The sequence below is a fragment of the Periplaneta americana genome, chromosome 12 (assembly GCF_040183065.1).
Source record: "Periplaneta americana isolate PAMFEO1 chromosome 12, P.americana_PAMFEO1_priV1, whole genome shotgun sequence".
NCBI lineage: Eukaryota > Metazoa > Arthropoda > Insecta > Blattodea > Blattidae > Periplaneta > Periplaneta americana.
Genome location: NC_091128.1, coordinates 138,759,689 through 138,781,229, shown reverse-complemented (window position 1 = coordinate 138,781,229; position 21,541 = coordinate 138,759,689). Strand labels below are relative to the sequence as shown.

At 35.3% G+C, this 21,541-nt stretch overlaps 1 protein-coding gene across 1 annotated transcript in view; it reads right to left on the bottom strand.

The window, feature by feature from the left end:
• LOC138710934 (muscle-specific protein 20-like) overlaps positions 1-18,814 on the bottom strand; it is a 106,080-nt gene extending 87,266 nt beyond the window's left edge. Inside the window, exon 1 of the mRNA XM_069842134.1 lies at positions 18,598-18,814. Within this exon, the coding sequence (XP_069698235.1) occupies positions 18,598-18,786 (189 nt within the window). The 5' untranslated portion in view covers positions 18,787-18,814. The remainder of the gene's footprint in view (positions 1-18,597) is intronic.
• Between the last annotated feature and the right edge of the window lie 2,727 nt (positions 18,815-21,541).

The window sequence follows — 21,541 nt, the reverse complement described above, 5'->3', positions numbered from 1 at the left end:
AACTACATTCCTTAATAAATAATATCTTTTTTTATTTTGTGTTAGAAGAAAATACTGATACCTGACCATTGACTTCTACTTCTTCTTCTTCTTCTTCTTCTTCTTCTTCTTCTTCTACAGCATGGAATTAGGCCTTAGGTCTGTTTCCACATCAAGAGATCGAGTCTCCCCACCTTGTCATCGGACGCCCAACATTCCTTCTACCTTTAGGTTGGTAGTGGAGTAATATCAGTGGAAGTCTGTTGGGTGACACTCTTTCTATGTACTGTAGCCAATTAGATCTTAGACTTTGAATTCTTTCTGTCGGGTTAAAAATATTTAATTCTGTTCTGATCTCTTCGTTATATTTCTTGTCTAATAATGTATAGCCTGCTACTGAACGTAAGAACTTCATTTCAGTTACTTCTATTCTTTTTTTATTTGATCTGTTAAGTGTTCAATTTTCGCAAGCGTATATCAACATTGGTACTGCCACTGTTTTATAAAATTTTAACAGTGTGAATTTTAGTGTTTTATTTTTCAACGTTCTTCTTATTGTTCCGCACATGTTATAAAATCTATTTAATTTGTTTTAAATGAATTTATTTTTTATCAGACAATATATCAAAGATAGAGAAGTGATCTTGTATCATATTGTAGATATGACATGCATAAATACACACAGAAAATTTAATCACAGAATGTTGGATAGTTTTTTTAGTTATGTGGGGAACGCTTTATCACTGTACAGTGAAGTGAATTTTGAAAAAAAAAAATGTAATTTTCTTTTTAAATCGTAAAAATATGTTTTTGCATGTAGCTGAAGGGCAGTATTTTACACATACTAATTTTCATTATTATACAAGACACAGTAATTGAGGAAAACAATGTTGAATATTTCCAAAATTTTACTGTTGTAAGCTGTACCTAACATCTTAAGGACCGGAATGTCCCACAAGGAGACTTCACTTGAATATATGATCCTATGGACCTACTAGAATTTAAAGTCAGTTTTATTTTTTGCATATGTGAAAATTAATACTTCACTCTAATAATTTGTCTACGTCCGTAAGTTCGTTCGTGTAATACTAGGTGGCCATTTTGTATGTGGAACATAAACAATAGAGCTACGATCTTATGTTGTTACTCTGTGGGGAAAAAGAAAGACACAGTCTACGACTAGAATAAGAGAGCGATCGTACTGTACAAGTGATGTAATGGTGGCGCGCTGTGTATTAGTACAAGGAACTGCCGTTCCACAAACAGAATCAAAAGTGCATGCTTGTGTGTGTGTGTGACTCATACTGAGAGAACACTGAGGTCATTATAAGTAGAATTAAAAGAGAAACCGTTTTCAAGTTGGGCGTATGAAACAAAATGAGCTTACAAGGATAGGAGATCGACACTACATCTACCTTCTACAATGCTTCATTAAATTGATACTAAAACTTTGTGTTGTACTAGTAGACTATATTGTAAACCTCTTCTGTATCCAATATTTTAGGAGGTGATAGTATGCAACAAAATAAGAAAATAATGTCCAATAAACATGGGTCCTACAACACATACTTTCTGAGATCTGAACACTTGTTCATAGGAGGTGCTCAATGTGACGTCCATTCATGGCAATGCATTTCTCTGCCCTACAATACAGCAGACTACCAGAAAATCATACTGTAGTTGACACCCTTGGCATGGAATAATGATACGTCGCAAGAAATACTGAAAACAAAAATCTGGTTGCGAATATGTGCGGTGTTTAGCAAGATGGTGTTGTGAATTTTTGTAATCAGCATGTGTGGGCCGATGAAAATTCCCATGCAGTTGAAGAAACAAGGCATCAGCACCGATTCTCAATCAACGTTCTTGGTGATAGATTTATAGGGCCATACGTGCTACCACAGAGACTTTCAGGACTTTCTTATTAACATATTGTCTGCCTTGCTGGAGAATGTGCCATGTCAGCAGAGACTAAAGATGTGGTTCATGCACGATGGCGCACCAGCACATTTTCTCCGCAATGTGCTTGAACACCTGACGTTGACCGCTGCATTGGTCGGGGAAGCTCCACACCTTGGCCTGCTCGTTCCCCAAACCTAAATCCCCTAGACTTTTGGTTATGGGGACACATGAAGGAACCAGGTCAATTTTAAAGAGTGCGTGATTCCTTATGCTAAAAGGCAGAGAAATGCATTGCCATGAATGGACGTCACATTGAGCACATCCTATGAACAAGTGTTCAGATCTCAGAAAGTATGTGTTGTAGGACCCATGTTTATTAGACATTATTTCCTTGTTTTGATATATACTAGCATCTTCTAAAATACTGGATACTTTTTTTTAACATTCTGTATATTTCAACTAGACTGTGACTATAAATTAAGACTTTATAGTAGTATTACGTTTTTTGACTTGTTCCATATTCTAGCTGTGAAGCAATGTACGAATACCCTGGAATGTTAATAAATACAGTACAATACATATTAAAATAGCGGATGGAGAAAGACAGAATAGGAAATGTCAATTTTCATGGTATAAGAAATACTCTTGGCTAAGAGGATGCTCTGAGACAATTAAGTTATATTGTTATATTTGTATTCTTTTTGGGGATGAAAATGAGTGGTCATCATCTTATTGTGGGGTTTGTGTCACAAAAATGTTTGATAGAAAAGCTCAGAAACATCTGCTGTATAAAAATATATAAGGCAATCAGAATTTTTTCAGCCTATTCAGTATTTACACCTTAGCTTCGGCACTGATTAGATAGATATACATAATATGTGTATTAAGAGTTAATGATCAAAGTAGTAAAATAAATATAGAACTTTTTTCTTTACCTTCTAAAAGTTTTACCAGAACTTCGAAAGTATTTTGTTTTTCCACTTTTAACCCTTAGGAATTACACTATGAAGAATGTTGTAAGATCATAGAATTATTTATATATTTTTGTTTTCCACAAAATAACTCTACATGTCCTTGGAACCGAGAGTTCTCAGAAACAAATTCCGCATTGCAATAAACTTAGAAGTGAATTTACTTTACAACTTCAACTAGAACACTAACATAAACCGTTGAGATCAAAATGTTTAAATCCTAGGAAACTGTAATTTACACAGCATCTGTTTTCCAGAACGCTTCCAACCGGCGCCTTTCTTAATGTTGTTTGCACATTTTAACACGTGCGCAAGAGTTTTGGCTTAGGTTGATAAACTAAGAGAATAACGACGTAGAAACCATTAACCCTTTCCTAAATGATCTCGCAAAGAAAATGGTATGATGACCTGTTACACCTACAGGTAAAATGTAAATGAAAACAGTCCCAATATAAGACCTTGAAGAGTTGTAGGACAAATAAAATATTAATTTATTTATCCAAAGGCAGGAACTCGACTTTGTGCTAATCACTCAAACGTCCCATCTATGATCGATGCGCCAGAGCTTTAGTTCTTTTTGCCGCCGCCGTAGCGTTCCCTCAGAGCATCATGGAAGGCGAACTACATAGCAGCTCATGAAGCTGATGATGTTTAATGGAGCAATGGTGAAATGCCGGTAGGGGAAATGAGAGTACCACGCAAAAATCTACCAGTCTTTGTTCACCAGAAATTCTTACTAGGCCCGTCGAAAATCTAACCAGAGATACCAGCATGAAAAGCCGATGGTCTGGCCTAGATTCTCAGATTTTTTATTCTACATTTAAGAATGGCACAGTGAGATCACCATTTAGGTAACACAATAAAAACACAAGACAATGCACACACCTGCTCACCACAGTCTAGTACACTGACGTTCAAAGGTATCCGATCTACGATTTTATGATCGTGTAAGCGAACTTTCCAGCCACGGAATAAGTCAGAACCAAAGATATAAAAATATTGACAAACTTTGGAAGAGTTCCGTTAGTTCTCAATAGGTGGCACCATTATTGGGAGTCGTTAAAAAGTGTCAGAGAAAATGTTAATGTAGATTAAGCATAAATTATTCTTCTATAGTCCCGTCGCTCTAATTTCCGGCAGCCAATCGCGTTGCAGGTCGGCTACATTTAAACGTTTGCGTCTTGTGATTCGCTGATGTAGACGTTATTCATTTCTTAAGGCTCGATAAATACTTAATATAATCGCCCGCCATTTGGGTCTAAAGTTGGCGTTCGCAGAAAGCACACGAAGACGTTATTTGACGCTCAATTATTTGCTGAATTACAGTGCGTTTGATTTATTATCATAGGAGCTACGACATGATAATGTTTAACGGTGTGGCAAATAGATTCCTCGTATGTAGCTCGGCAACGAAAGAACAAAAATGGCGAACGATACTACCTACCTAGACTTTATAGAGCCTTCACTTCCTAAGACGTAAGCAAAGAGGAGGAGTCACGCCGGGAATAACAGCGTCGCGACTATAATAGGCAATATCAGCGGTTTCCAGCCAAACTCAGTGATTTGCAACCACTAGAGTGGTATGAAAAATTGAATTCTATAGCACGGGTATATTTATCTATGATTGGCAACAGTAACCATTATCATCGCCATCTATTCATAAAAGTAATAACTAAAGAATCCACACTTGCAGCAACAAATTATCGATCATTATCGCTTCGTAGGACCAGATATCTTTGAACGCCAGTGTACAAGGTATCCGACCTACGATTTTTGATCGTGCAAGCGAACTTTCTAACAATGGGATAGGTCAGAACCAAAGATATGAAAAATTGACAAATTTTGAAAGTGTTCCGCTACTTCTCAATAGGTGGCACCATTATTGAGAGTCATTAAAAAGCGTCAGGGAAAATGAACATGTAGGCCTAGATTAAGCATAAACTATTCTTCTAATAGATAATATCAGCGGTTTCTAGTCAAACTTAATGTTGTTTTACGATCAATAGAGTGAAATGAAAAATTGAATTCTATAACACAAGTATAACTTATTTATCTTTACTCAGAGGAAACTTGAAGCATAAAGAGTCACATGCCAATTACAATAGTTTGTCTTCTGTAACATAATATGGAGAAAAAAATCGTCGTAGAAATTAAGGACTAACTAACCAGTGAAATATAACATTCCTTCCTTCTTTATCGTTACATCCGTGTGCATTGCTGCAATTAAAAGCAGCACACGAAAGAACCATACTTATTCAGCTCTACCAAACAAATGGCCGCTCGTCGGCTGTTCAATTTGGGAGCATAACACTAGCGCCAGTGAGCGGTCTAGCGGTTATTTATCTATTTGGGTCCAATAAAAGAAACAGCTCACTAACAAACTTCTGCAAAAACTGAACAAAAGAAACATGCACATTGTGCGATATTCCTTCTGTTATTATTATAACTTATTTATCTACGGTTGGCAACAGTGACTATTATCTTCGCCATCTATTCAAAGAAGTAATAACTAAAGAAGCGACACTTACACGAACAAGTTATCGAACATTATCGATTAGTGGGGGTCAGATATTTTTGAACGTCGGTGTACATACAGTCATGAAGCTTAAGGTCATTTTTTGCATTTCTCGCGATACAGCGCTCCAAGCGGCTAGCGACTAGGCGTACTAGGAATAATAGACTGTGCCGTATTTTGCATTGTTGTGAAGAAAAGGAAAAGTTGTGTAAACTGTGAAATGTTCGTTATCGGTTGTAATAAATAAATGTTAAAGGCTAAAATACAATAATTGAAATAATAATATGGGACAAAGAGGAGATGTTTGTAGTGTTACAAATTGTAAGAAAAAGAGGCCAAAGTTATCCCTTCTTCCGAAAGATCCAGCAAGGTGAGTTTATAAAACATACTATAGGCCTATACTTAATGAAAATAATAAATAAAACTTACATATTTAATATTTAAATAATGGAAGGTAATAATTTTTCCAAAATAACACGATAACGAAAGTACAATTCATTTTGTCGTCTGCTGAGGTGATAGTAGCGATCCTAATGGCTAGCTACTATCAAGTTCAATTGTCAATGGATGCATATTCACTACGTATTGACTGTATGTACTAGACTGTGTTCTCACTATAGGCGAAGTGTTGACATGGTGTCATATTATTTTAATTTCATGTTGCAGAATGTGTCGAAATTCCTAAGCCTGACAGTGAAGCCTTTCGGTTTCGACATTTTACGCATAAACTGCCTGCATAGTATGGGACTGTGAGTAATCTGGCATGTGTCAAGGTTTCATAACGCAACTGATCCAGATTGCTAAGGTGTCGGGCTAGTCCTGTGACTTTCCATCTAATTATAGATCCAAACTACTACGCTTCAGCGCTGTGACGATTGCGTGAGGCCATAAATAACTTGGAAACGTACAAATTGGCACTTCCATATTTATGTTATCATGTTGTCAGTAACGTAGGTAGGTAAATTTGTAAGGTGTGTATCAGCAGACAAAAACTGAATTAAAGCACTTAATGACAAGAAAAGATCATGATCTTGAAATAGGCATAAGGTATTTTGTTACGAACATCATTTTACAAAATTTGAACAGTAGGCTTACTTAAAAAAAATCCTAATCGGCAATAAGCAATAGCAGGTATTTCTATATAACTTGCCTGTAGCCTATCTATTTAATATGTATTTGTAATGCAATACTATTTATTATGTTCTTGTATATAATGTCTTTTTCATGTCGTATGTATGAAACTTCTATGTAATATGTCAGTTTTGTGAGTGCCGGTAATATGTATGTAATTTCTATGTAATATGTTCTTGTGTATCATATGTGTGTAATTTTTATGTAATATCGTAAACTGGGGTTACTTTGAACACAGAGGAAACTTTGAACATTTTTTCAGAAAATCATATTTAGGTTTCTACATGCTGCACTTGTTATAGATGGAGGTAAATTATCATAAAATCATTCTCATACCAAATTTACCTCCGTCTATAACAAGTGCAGCATGTAGAAACCTAAATATGATTTCCTGAAAAAATGTTCAAAGTTACCTCTGTGTTCAAAGTAACCCCAGTTTACGGCATGTAGGGGAGAGTCGGGTAGTATCGGACATCGGGTAGTATCGGACAGTGCGTTTCTTTCATCTATCACCATATGGTAGTACCTGAATCGCATGGTTACATTTCTCTATGCGACATCACAGAAACGTAACCATGTCGATCAGGTACTATCATCGTGTGGTAGATGAAAGAAACTCACTGTCCGATATTACCCGATGTCCGATACTACCCGACTCTCCCCTATGTTTCTTGTGTGTCATGTGTGTGCAATTTCTATGTGACATGTCTGTTTTTATTTAAGATGTCTGTCTTTATGAAATATGTACTTATTTAATGTAATATATATATCTGCTTTTTGTCATATGTATGTAATTTTTATGCAATAAGTCTGCTTTATATGTCATATATATATACATACATAAATACATACATATATACACATTTATATACATACCACTTGCATGTAATACAGGGTTGTTTCCGATCTCTGATAACGAATTTGAATGACATCATGTGCGTCAGGAGTCACACAACAGCTGAACTGTGGCGCGAGGTGACAGACCAGTAGTGAGTGATCTCATAGAATGCACGGCGACTCACAGCCCAAAAAAAAAAATCGAGCATTTTTGGGAGGGGTAGGCTACATTACGACCCTTTCCAATGCCAAGTACAGTTAAATGAAAATAAAAGGAGCCTGCAATAAACGAGGTTTCGTTATTTCCAAGAAAGACATCTTCTGTGTACTTAATAAGATTGGTAAAGCTCTAATGGAATTAATTTGTATCATCTCGTGGAGTGCGGCGACTTGTGACGGGGGTGGATTTGCTTGCTTTTTCCACTCTGGAATTAATCTCATCCGAGCTTTGCCAGTTTTATTAGGTACACACAAGATGCCTTTCTTGGAAATAACGAAACCACGTTTTTTGCAGGTTCCTATGATTTTCCCGTAACTATACTTGGCATCGGAAAGGGTTGTTATGTACCGCTCCCAAAAAGGCTCGATTTTCTTGGGTATTGCTATTGTGATACACCGTGCACTCTGATTATGAAATCACTCACTACTGGTCTGTCACCTCTCGCCGCAATTCAGCTGTCGGTGCGATTCCTGACGCACATGACGTCATTCAAATTCGTTATCAGAGATGGGAAACAACCCTCTGTACGTCTGCCAGTTATAAGTAATGTAATATATATTTGTAAATAATCTTTGTGTATTTGTATCGGAAATGTATTTAATATATAACCCTAATATACTTTATGGTAAAGTAGGTTCAATAAATTTGAATATTCATTAAGGTAGTCCTATATAGTTTGCAGTGTAGCAGTAGAGAAGAAATTATGATAAGAATAGAAAAATTTTGGTTTATAATTTAAAAAATGGTACAAAACGAGATTGTTAAACAGATATTTGGTAACAAATGGCAATAAAATAAATTGGGCTAGGACTTTAAAAAATTTACCTGACAAGATTGGTCTGGGAAAACTATGGAGAGAAAATCATGTAAGTGAAAATAATATTTTGAATAATACAAGACAGATATAACATATAGAAAACCAACAACTATTTAGTTATATGAATGACAAGACCTCACTACAATATTACAGGAGTGCCTAAACTACATGCGATTTATCTTTTTTATATTATTTAGGTTATGTTGTACTGTAGCTTCTGTTATATGAGATTATGGATAGTCACAAATCAACATTGTTTAATTGAAGTGAAATGCAACTGTGTTTATAAAAATTGAACTGAATCAACAAAGCCTTCTTGAATAGTAATATTCATAGAATTCAAAGACGATTGTATAGTTGGCACAACTGGTCACAAGAGAACAGCCGATCATAACACACTACTGCCATCTAGTGGAACGTTTGTAATGGTGAAATGGTACAATAATACATTTTCAAGACAGTTTAGTATTTCAGTAAATTAATTAATATTTTATTGTATTAGAGTACTTTATTTCTTCTAATCTTTATATACTTTCTTCTATTCATGTAATAGTAGCTACTTTAAATCCCACTAAAGTTTTTCAGACGTTTGAGATGGGCAGGGCTTGTAGAACGTATGAGCGAATCCAGAAATGCATATAGAGTATTAGTTGGGAGGCCGGAGAGAAAAAGACCTTTGGGGAGGTCGAGACGTAGATGGGAGAATAATGTAAAAATGGATTTGAGAGAGGTGGGATATGTTGGTAGAGACTGGATTAATCTTGCTCAGGATAGAGACCGATGACAGGCTTATGTAAGGGCGGCAATGAACCCTGAAAGCTATTTGCAATAAGTAAGTGTTTTGATTTTCTCTAGATAAATCAAAACTTCTGGTGAGGTTATTATAGGTAATAAACAAATTTTGACTTTAGTAAAATAACAATGAAGTAAAGAGGTCAAGTGAAACCAAAGTATTCAGGTAAAACCTGCTTCTCAGCATCGGTTTTAATCACTAATCTTAACACGAATTCCCTGTGATCGAATACCAGTCGGCTAAACATCCGAGTGACGGAAGGAACTTCCATTTTTATACTGTTCTGCATGGTACAGTATGTCTAATAAGTTTATTCATAAAAAGAAACTCTTTCAACATTGTGTTCTCCAGTCGGTGGATTCCACACCATGTACTTACTTGTAGATCTAATCTTAATCCCTATTGTTGATCACTTTATTCAACTAAAAAAAATAATCACTATGTACCCTACCACATGCACTTTAATAACTAAATAATAATAATAATAATAATAATAATAATAATAATAATAATAATAATAATAATAATAATAATAATAATAATAATAATAATCAGGGAAAGGATTTATATGTAAATACATATTTACTTATAAAGCTAATATAATTTATATTTTGCATTATCTTTATGTTTCACAATGTGTAGGGTTGAAAAATCCTACTTTTATTTTCCATATTTTTCCATATTTTAGAGTTTAGTACATATTTTCGTTAATTTCCATATATTTTCCATATTTCATATAAAACAGTCCATATTATATTAGGTTTAACAATAAAACAAAACAAAATTCCATTAACTTTTAAAAATACATTTCAACAATAGAGATTTAAACACATGTTCAGTAATCCCTTTAACATCAGAGTTATTTGAAAATTAGCAGTCCTATCAACAATGGGAAAGTAAGTTACAAAACTGTATTAATTTAATTTAAAATTTTTAACAGACTTCAGTTGTGCAGCTCAACAGTTAAATGCCAGTCAGAGTACACATAGGTTCAGTTTTGTAAATCATACTATAAAGACGGTAAATATGCCAAAAGTACGTCATTCAGTCAATTTAAAATCAAAACTAACAAGTTACATTTCAGAATTTAAAGAAGATGGTTTATCAACTGACAATAAAATATTATTTTGTAATTTGTGTCAGTGTGCAGTATCATCTACACAAAAGTTCCTGGTGCAACAACACATTACAACTAGTAAACATCAGGCCAACAAACAACTAAATTCCAAGCAGAGACAATTGTTTTTAACACAACCAACAACATCGAATGTAAGATCTGAGTTTAACATCGACCTGTGCCGTTCTCTCATCTCTGCTGATATTCCTCTCTACAAACTAAAGAATAAGGTCTTCAGGGAATTCCTTGAAAAATATACTCAACATACAATCCCGGATGAGTCAACACTTAGGAAGACGTATGCTCCATCCATCTACGATGAGACAATACAGAAGATAAGAGATGAAATTAAAGATAGTTCAATTTGGGTTTCCATTGATGAGACTCCCGACAAAGAAGGTAGACTTGTTGGTAATGTAGTTATCGGTTTGTTAAGTGAACAATATTCTGAACGAATTCTTTTACATTGTGATGTTCTAGGAAAGTGCAATAACAAAACTATAGTTAAACTGTTCAACGAAGCTATGGGTATCCTGTGGCCAAAGGGTATTATGTACGATAATGTGTTATTCTTTATTAGCGATGCTGCCCCTTATATGGTCAAAGCTGGACAAGCATTATCTGTTGTATATCCTAAATTGACTCATTTTACTTGTGTGGCGCATGCATTTCATCGTGTGGCAGAAGTGGTCAGAGACAATTTCCCTAAAGTAGATTTGTTGATTTCATCAGTGAAAAAAGTATTTCTCAAAGCTCCCAGTAGAGTTAACGTGTTGAAAGAAATGTACCCTGAAATTCCATTGCCACCAAAGCCAATTTTAACTAGATGGGGTACATGGCTAGAAGCAGTTGAATATTATGCCGAACATATAGACTCTATTAACAATGTTCTCCTTGCATTGGACTCTGAAGATGCAGTCTCAATTGATACTGCGAAAACAGTTACCTGTGACATAAGTGTGAAGAATGACTTAGCTCACATTCAGCATACATTTTCATGCATCATAAAAACGCTCAAAAGTCTCCAAAATAGGCACCTTTCACTATCTGAAAGTTTTGAAATTATAAATAGTACTGTGGAACAACTGAATCGTGGTAGAGGTAAAGTTGCAGATGCAGTAAGAGCTAAGGTGGACACTGTACTTTCAAAAAACCCTGGATATGAAGAACTACAAAAGGTTGTTGCTGTGATGAGTGGTGAATCAACAGTGAAGATTAACTTGGACTTATCCCCAGCAGACATTGTGAAATTGAATTATGTACCAGTTACTTCTTGTGACGTCGAACGCTCTTTTAGTCAGTATAAATCTATCCTCAGAGACAATAGAAGAAGATTCACTTTTCAGCACTTGAAAGAAATGTTTGTAACCTATTGTTATGGTAACAGACAATAAAAATTGTGTTTTGTTGAAACTACATTGGAAGATAAGGTACGTCCATTATATTTTTTGTTTAGTTTGATTAAAATGTACCAATATTTAACGTACATAGTCATTTTTTTATAATTTTAAGTCCATATTTAATTCCATATTTTGGTAAAAATCCATATTTAATTCCATATTTTGGTAAAAATAACTACATATATATTTACATATTTCATATATTTTTAGTCCATATAAATCCGTTCCCTGATAATAATAATAATAATAATAATAATAATAATAATAATAATGAAACAAAGTACACAAGTAATAATTATAGTCTTACGGTCTTACTAACAAACCATGTATAGTTTTTATACGATACTTAAGCACAGCTGAGACAGAAAACGTTACAAATAAACCATGCATAAGCGATGGACGTATAAACAGTCTATAACTATACAATGGGAATTGCTTTGCAGTAGTTATATACACAAAACCCCTTGTTTAAGCGTTGTATATAGAGAAAAAATGGCCGCCCCTCTAACAGCTGTTCGTATCGACTGACATTATATGATGATGGTTGCCTTGTAATCACAGAAGAACAAACCAAAGAGCGCAGAATAATTAGAATAATATTGCTGTAGCTTGTACTCTTTGATCAAAATATAGTGTGGTAATCGATGAGAGTCAGTTGTACTATCGATACTTAACACGAAACACCAGAGCGCTCTACCGGATGCAATAGAAAACCTCAGATATTCTATTACCTTTCGTAATGAAGTAATGACGAAACTATGACGTAGCTGTGTAACAGCTATACTGTTATATGCGATGCTTGTAGTGATTGTTAGTAAGGAATTTACACACGACTTATAAACGAGTTACTCATTATGTAAGACAGTTAAATGTCTGTATAAAGAGTTATTAGTAAGACCATAGTCTCGCTGTAGCTCCACGGTTAAGGCATTATGCTGCAAGTTGGGAGGTCGCGGGTTCGATTCTTTAAGGGGTTAGGTACAATTTACAGCAGTAAAATTTTGGAAATATTCAGCATTTTATTCCTCCATTACTGTATCTTGTACAATAATAAAAATTAGTATGTGTAAAATAATTTTTTTTTCAAAATTCAGTTCACTGTGCAATGATGAAACGTTTCCCACGTAACTCAAAAAATATCCAACATTCTGTGGTGATTTTTTTTATGCATGCAATATGTACAATATGATGCAAGACCACTTCTCTACCTTTGATAGATTGTCTGATAAAAAATAAATTCATTAACAAAGATGGTCAAATATCAATATTTTCTTCTAACACAAAATAAAAAAAAAGTAATATTTGTTAAGGAATGTAGTTGAAAGAGCATGGTATTGTAAACATGTGTTTCAGCAATAAAATAAAAGAGAGAGAACATGAAGATGTTAACAAGTTTGTGGGTTATGAGTTCAATTTAGGCGCATCAAATCTGCTATATCAGTGAAAGAATTTTCTTTATGATTCATGGCGTCAGCTGTATTGTTGCTATGGTAATAATTGATATAAAATGCTTCATAACACGTTGCTAAGTACAATAACATAGCAATAAGGGCAAACTTTTGCAGTACAAAAGTTTGAAGTAATGGCCTACTGTTGCAACGAAAGTTGTTCCTGCAATAACACATGTGCAAAATATAAAATTTTTCAGTAGGAAGAAAAGACACATTTATTCATTCTATGGCAGTGTTACATAGGAGGTTATGAATTCTTACATTTTCGAAATAAATAAATATAATTACATATAGGAGATTTTATTATTTGCTGTATCACTATTTAAGTTATTTAATAGAACAAAAATCTGAAAATCGATAAATATGTCACATAGGAGTTATTGCAGGATCAACGACGTTATATTAGTTGTCAGTGCAAACATGTTAAATACTTCTTTATTAGAGCAAGACGTTTCTTTTCATGTAAATTACTATTGGAATTGTTCTCTTCCCTCTTACAATCACAGATTTTTCATCTTCACTACAATAACACACCAATTACTGGAAGAAATTAAGTAGGCCTATTCTTATACCAAGCCTTGCTATATCCTAGCCGACCCAGCCAATCAGAGGATCACAAGCAAAAAGTGCAACATATTAATGTGTAAAGAATAGGTTCTTGTACATAAATTAAAATATTGCTAAATGCTTCAAATAAGAAACAAGAGTTAATATTACCCATTAATAATTCGTTCATTAACTCAGTAATAACTTGAACTATGATCTTTTTTGTTTTTTTACTAATTTCAGCACCGCAGCCTAAGGCTTATTGTACCTAGACCTACAACCCTACTGAACACACGCACATACTGCAGGACTCCCTCGTTTACTGGGTCAGGATATCCGGGGACCACTGCGAGACACCACATACACTGGGATAATGGACAGACAACCAGTCCCCGTGAAGAGGTCCGAATTAAAATCCCCCTGACTTCACGACCGGGAATCGAACCCGGGCCATCTTGATCAGGAGTCCAGCACGCTACCTCAAGATCAAGGAAGCTGACAACTATGATTCTTACTCTTTATAGTGGGCTGATATAAAGCGATTAATTGTCAACAATTCAATTTTTATTGTTTTACTATCACCCACTACACAGTAGGTACCGAAATTCGAAATTCGATCAAAACAAACCGGAAGTACGCAAGATTATATGACCCGCCCACAGTGATGCCAATTTATAACGGCATATTTAAAAGCGATTAAGAGTTTGCTAAATACATAGGTAAATTGAATTATCTAATTTATTTTCGCGTAATGATGCTATTACACTCCTCGAGGATCAATATTAGGTCCCCTACTTTTTATAGTGTTTATAAATGATCTTGCTCCCCTAATAAAATATGTAGGTCATCCCATATGATTTGCAGATCACAAAGGTATTGTAATTACAACCAATAACTCCAACACATTCCAATCTTCAACAGAGGGAACTCTTCAAAATATGTGACTGGTTCTCAGTCAATAAATTGGTATTAAATTGTAACAAAACTAACATAATTCAATTTAAATCCTGTCCAAATTCAACCTCGCAAATTTCTAGCGCAATAATTAAGAATAGACCCTATTTGAAACAACAACCACCAAATTTCTTGGTTTAAAAATCGATAATGTGTTAAATTGGAAAAATCATATTAAAGAAATTACCCCCAAACTAAATTCAACTTGTTTTGCTATTAGATCGATGCAAAAGATAGTAAATATCAATATCTTAAAAACAATATACTTTGCATACTTCCACTCGGTAATGAGTTTTGGAATAATATTCTGGGGAAATTCCACAGATAGTAACAGTATATTTCTATTACAAAAAAGAATAATTAGAATTATAGTAGGTGCCAAATCTAGGGAATCGTGTAGGACTATTTAAAAAAAAAACTACAAATAATGCCCATGGCTTGTCAGTATATCTTTTCATTAATAATCTTCCTCGTATGTAATCGTGAGAACTCTGTAACTAATTCAACAGTTCATAGCATAAATACACGTAAAAAATTGACTTTCATACTCCATCGGCAAGTCTATCGTGCTATCAAAAAGGAGTGCGTTATATGGCAGTAAAATTTTTAATAGCCTCCCTGTCGATATAAAAAATGAAACTCAAAACATAAGATTATTTAGGGCCAAATTAAAGAAGTACCTAATTTCTCACGCCTTCTATTCTGTAGATGAATTCATGACATTCAATAACACTTCATGAAATTGATACTAAAGCTATGTGTTGTACTAGTAGACTATACTTTAAATCTCGTCTGTATATATTTAATCTAGACTGCGACTATAAATTAAGACTTTATAATAGTATTAAGTTTTTTTGACTTGTTCCATATTCTAGCTGTAAAGCAATGTATGAATACCATGGAATGTTAATAAATACAATACAATACTTCTTTGAATCTGTACTGAAGAAAAATTACATGTTGTGATTGCGAAACAAACCATAACATATAACTTGTGTAGGCCTATTCTTAATATATGTTTTTTAATTATACAATTAATGACGCCACTAATTTGCACTTAAACAGAATAACTATCATTCACAACCAATTAAAATTAACAACGTTGATACGTAACACTCCTTTTATCCTCTTGACTGTTAGGTACTTTGGGGTTTGTTCCGACCTTGCCAGCTACTTAAGTTTTCATACTGAACATAAATGTAACAATAAATTTAATTCAATTTACAAATTCACATAAAGTAAAATATAGTTTAACACTTGAAAGCATTGTGAAGAAAGTGTAAGTCATAAAAAAAAATCATCCATCATAGTCAAATAATCTCCCACTAGATGGCACTGCAATGGTTCTCGGTTCAAGGTCGCTAGATGTCGCTGTCGAACTGCTCTTTAGTCAGGTCCTCTCATCCCAGTCCACTAATGTCCGCCATCTTTGCGCCATCGGTTGCTGTTGTCACGCAGAACGTTCTCCGAAAGTATCGAAATATCTGTTTTGGAAACTTATTTTATGAAATATATAAATTTAAACACAAATTCCTTCCAATCCAACTATAGCGCAATATATATATATATATATATATATATATATATACTACATGTCACTCATGAAGCATTAAAAGGTTAAGTGTTTATATTATTATTATTATTATTATTATTATTATTATTATTATTATTATTATTATTATTATTATTATCCGAAGATTCGTTCTTTGCTTGCTCTGTTGAAGCCACGTTCGTTAAGTTTGTGAAAAAATTATTTTCAACAATGAAAATAGTAAGAAACAAATTTAGATCACGACTGACAGACAAATACCTTCGTGATCAACTACGACTGGCAGTAAGTGACATAATTCCTGATTTTGAAACTTTGTCGCAGAGACATTCTGAAGACAATTAATTTTAGGTTGTGATAATGTGTCCCATGTTTTCTTATTCATTTCTTTCTTCGTTACACACACTAAACATTAGTTTGTAACCCTATACTGTATAAAATTAGGTATATTTAAGTGCTTGACGTAAGGAAAATGGAAATCCGTTAATAAGTCAGACAGTTGCTTCACTTCCCCTTCGGGGTCCGCCTCCCTCCATAGGTGCACGATCACATTTTCGCCACGGCTGGTCTAGTATAATGCTTCTTCAGTAATACCAACACAAGTAATACATTATCGCAAGAGACCGAAAATAATTAGAATTTCATGTGCGAAACTAGACGAGATTTGTTTCTAAGTAGGCCTACTTGTCTGTAAGATCTCATATTTGTACACTAATAAGTGCAGTTTATAAAGGGTTTTGTTTAGAATGTTTGTCTTGTACTAGTTTATCAAATTCGATTTAGTATTAGTAGCACATAATATAGGCTTGCTGTAAAGGTTTTGAGAAAGATGGTTTTATGAGGTAGAGAGCTAACCTGTTAAGTAGTCCGAGTTCTCAGGTTATGAATTATTATATGCTGATATTTAATAACTACGCGTATTTCTATTGTCACTTTTATGACAAATATTTATACAACGACATTAAATTCTTACAATATAACCACAAACACAACCTTCAGACAAAACTATCCACAATGTGTTCAAAATGATACATTACAAAACTCAGGAACACAGGCAACCTAGACGCTACATCCGTTTTAACATAACTGAAAATTGCATCTTACTAGAATATTATAGAGTCAAAAAGAGTCGTGATACCCAATCTCTGAATGATTATGAATATTATGATTATGACGAAGACGATGACAAAGACAATGAATTATAAGGAGAATTGCGATGACGAGAATAATATAACTAGAATGACAGTGACAAAGGCGAAAATGATAACTATGATTACAACGAAAATAATGACGATGACGAGAATGGAAATGGTGTTAAACAATGATAATAACAATGACAAGGATAATGACTGTGACGATGACGAGAAAAACAATGGCATCGCCGATGACGAAAACGACAATGACGATACCAGAACAATGATAGTGACGATGACTAGAACGACAGTGACAGTGACAGTAACAATGATGAGAATGGCTGACAGTTGCGATAATGAGGAAAACTGTGACATTGATGATGACGAGAACGACAATGACGATAGCGGTGACGAAACCCTGACAGCGGCGGTGACGAGAACGAGTGACAGTAGCGATGACGAGAACGCCAGTGACAATGACGAGAACGACAGTAACAATGACGATGTCGAGAACGGCAGTGACAGTTACGATGACAAGGACAGTGAGTGGTGATGACGAGAACAAAAGTGACAATGTCGATGATAGGAACGACAGTGACAGTGGCGATGACGAGAACTACGGTGACAATGATGGGAACGACAGTGGCAGTGGCGATGACGGAAACGAGTGACAGTGGCGATGACGGGAACTACGGTGACAATGACGGGAACGACAGTGGCAGTGGCGATGATGGGAACGAGTGACAGTGACGATGACGAGAATGACAGTGAGTGACTATGACGAGAACGACAGTGACAGTGGCGATGTTGAGAACGACAGTGATTGACAGTGACAGTGACGATGGCGAGAACGGCATAACAGTGATAGTGGCGATGATGAGAACGAGTGACAGTGGCGATGATGAGAACGACGGTGATTGACAGTGACAATGACAATGACGAGAACGGCATAACAGTGATAGTGGCGAGAAAGACTATGGCTATAAGAACTGTGTTAATGAATACGGCAATTTCGTGTCATTAGATTAGAAATATCATGGATAAACAGTAGAGTATACGCTAATGGATGATCAGTGGGTCAATTTTGACATTTCAACTATTTTCGTGTTTACTTCGGAGTTAGAAAAATATTAATATTTCTAAACTCTTGATGATAATGAAACAATTTCATTCTCAGCAGATGTCTCTAACGACGTCATGGTCTGCATTAACATAGAAAAATAATACATTAATCACAAAACGCGTCTCCGATTCGTGTCAGATTTCAACAGCACAGACCCACCTGCCACAAGGGTCGTCCTGGCATGATGAACTCTTCTAGAGGGTATTGGGTCCGCCTGCTGCTGCCGCCGCCGCCGGTGAGAGTACTGTGCCCGCCAGTCTTCCGTTTACACCACTCCTCGGAGGGGCAAAAGGGGAGGGGGAGATTGTGGTTTTTAGGGCAACCCCGTTTTAGGTTGCCTTGTGTCATATTCAAGAGGGGGAGGAGTGCTTGGACTCGGCTACTACGGTTTAACGTGGAATAGGATGGTGAAACATCGGCGTGACGTCGACGAACTACGCGCGACGCCCACAATGCAGCGCCCGAGCGACGCTTTGACATGTGTCAGCACTTCGTGACTCTTGTTCTCGGATTATTTCTTAACATCTCGTTATTTCCCTCATTTGCAAGTAAGAGTTAAAAACAATACGATAATGTGATAGAGAACGAAGCTGATTACTATTGTATACATTGCTTACTTATTAGTTATTTCTTTTTGTTTTTCAAAGAGAGAGGGTTACATCGATGCAGAATTCCTAAAATGAAGACAAGTTATCAATTTGCCTAGTTATTACGTGAATAGAAAATTATTTACGTTATACAGCACTTAAAATAATTTTGAGGTTTGAAGCTAAATGTACTAAAATTGCATTAGACTTTTTTAAAGAAAGTATGTATTTTATTTGTAAAATTATTATATTATTTTATTTATGTAGTAGTATATACTGGGTGTTCATTTCAAAGTGTGTCATGACGTCACTGTTGTTGGGTCACCGATTTGAAGCGAGTTTCAGCTTATATGTTAGAGGAGTTGCCTATTATTTAAGGCGTTCTTCAATCTGAACTTGAGAACGTGTACGGTATAACTTGAACGTCGTAGCAACAGATGGCGGTCTGTACGGTCTGTGTGCTACCATAACCTCTTTCGAACTGTGTTTTGCGCCGGTAAGTCGTACGCAGGGTATTTGTTATCATCGGTTGCGTACGGTAACATTCCACAACACAAATCAAATGCTCCGTGTCCATGTTGACCGTCGAAGTTAATGTCAACAAACACGTAAGTAATCGTCTTAACCCTCTCCCCATATCCCGACAGTACGTATTTCCAAACAGTTCACATTTCTGCCACTACCGGCATTACCGTACGTACTCTTCAGAATGAACGCCGTACTTGCTAGGCAACTTCTCTGCCTCATAGGTTATACACCTCTGCGGAACTGTAGGAAGATTCAATACTCTAGGCTCATCGGCTAGCCACATGACGGCATACAGCGAGCCATGACACAATTTGAACTGAACACCCAGTAGAAATGATAACCGTCCAAATCTTGGATTTAAAATATTGGCATCCTAATGAATTCAAATTAACAAAAAAGAAAATATAAATTAATGTTAGAAAAATACATACTGAAATTAAAAAAAAAAAATAATAATATTCTGCGACAAGATCATAACGATGAAAATTTATTGAAAATAAATAATGTACACTGAATATTATAAAGGTGAATAGAGATGGTGATTGATGATGTTCAATGAAGATTTTAAAATGGTTGATGCAATTGTCTGAAGAGTCTTTTCAGGGACCTTTAATTTTCTGAGGATCTCCTATGTAAATTTGGGAATTGTTCCTCGCGCACCAAACATAAGTCCAATGACATTCCAATCTAGAATATTATATTTATGACTGAGATCATCACAGCATGGAAGGTAAATAGCGCGCTTCTCTTCATGTACTTCATGCAATTTCGTAGAACAACCTTTGGTTTCTGTAATTCACTAGCCTCATTTCAACTTTTTTTCAATTTTATTATGTTATTCGTCGTACAGGATGTCTTTACATGGATGACTGAGGCGTTACACCGGTTCTAGAGGTCATAGTTACTGCCAAGGGGTATGGAGTGGAATTAAACAAGAAGAAATGTCACTTCTTGAGGAAAAGAATTTCATTCTTAGGACACATAATGAAGAATGGATAACTTTATCCATCGCCAGGGAAAACCAAGACTGTTATACAGTTTCCGGATTTGAACCCGCAGCCATACCTTTTACAATTTTTTCTGCTGTATACACCACAAATTAATAATAATAATAATAATAATAATAATAATAATAATAATAATAATAATAACTTACAAATGGCTTTTAAGGAACCCGAAGATTCATTGCCGCCCTCACATAAGCCCGCCATTGGTCCCTATCCTGTGCAAAAATTAATCCAGTCTCTATCATATCCCACCTCCCTCAAATCCATTTTAATATTATCTTCCCATTTACGTCCCGATCTCCCCAAAGGTCTTTTCCTCTCCGGTCTCCCAACTAACACTCTATATGCATTTCTGGATTTGCCCATACGTGCTACATGCCCTGCCCATCTCAAACGTCTGGATTTAATATTCTTAATTATGTCAGGTGAAGAATACAATGCGTGCAGTTCTGCGTTGTGCAACTTTGTCCATTCTCCTGTAACTTCATCCCTCTTAGCCCCAAATATTTTCCTAAGCACATTCCCTAACGCCCTTAACCTCTGTTCCTCAAAGTGAGAGTCCAAGTTTCACAACCAGTAACATAACTGTTTTATAAATTCTAACTTTCAGATTTTTTGACAGAAGACTAGATGACAAAAGCTTCTCAACCGAATAATAACACGCATTTCCCATATTTATTCTGCGTTTATTTTCCTCCCGAGTGTAATTTACATTTGTTACTGTTGCTCCAAGATATTTGAATTTTTCCACCTCTTCGAAGGATAAATCTCCAATTTTTATGTTTCCATTTCGTATAATATTCTGGTCACGAGACATAATCATATACTTTGTCTTTTCTGGATTTACTTCCAAACCTATCGCTTTACTTGCTTCAAGTAAAATTTCCGTGTTGTCCCTAATCGTTTGTGGATTTTCTCCTAACATATTCACGTCATCCGCATAGACAAGCAGCTGATGTAACCCGTTCAATTCCAAACCCT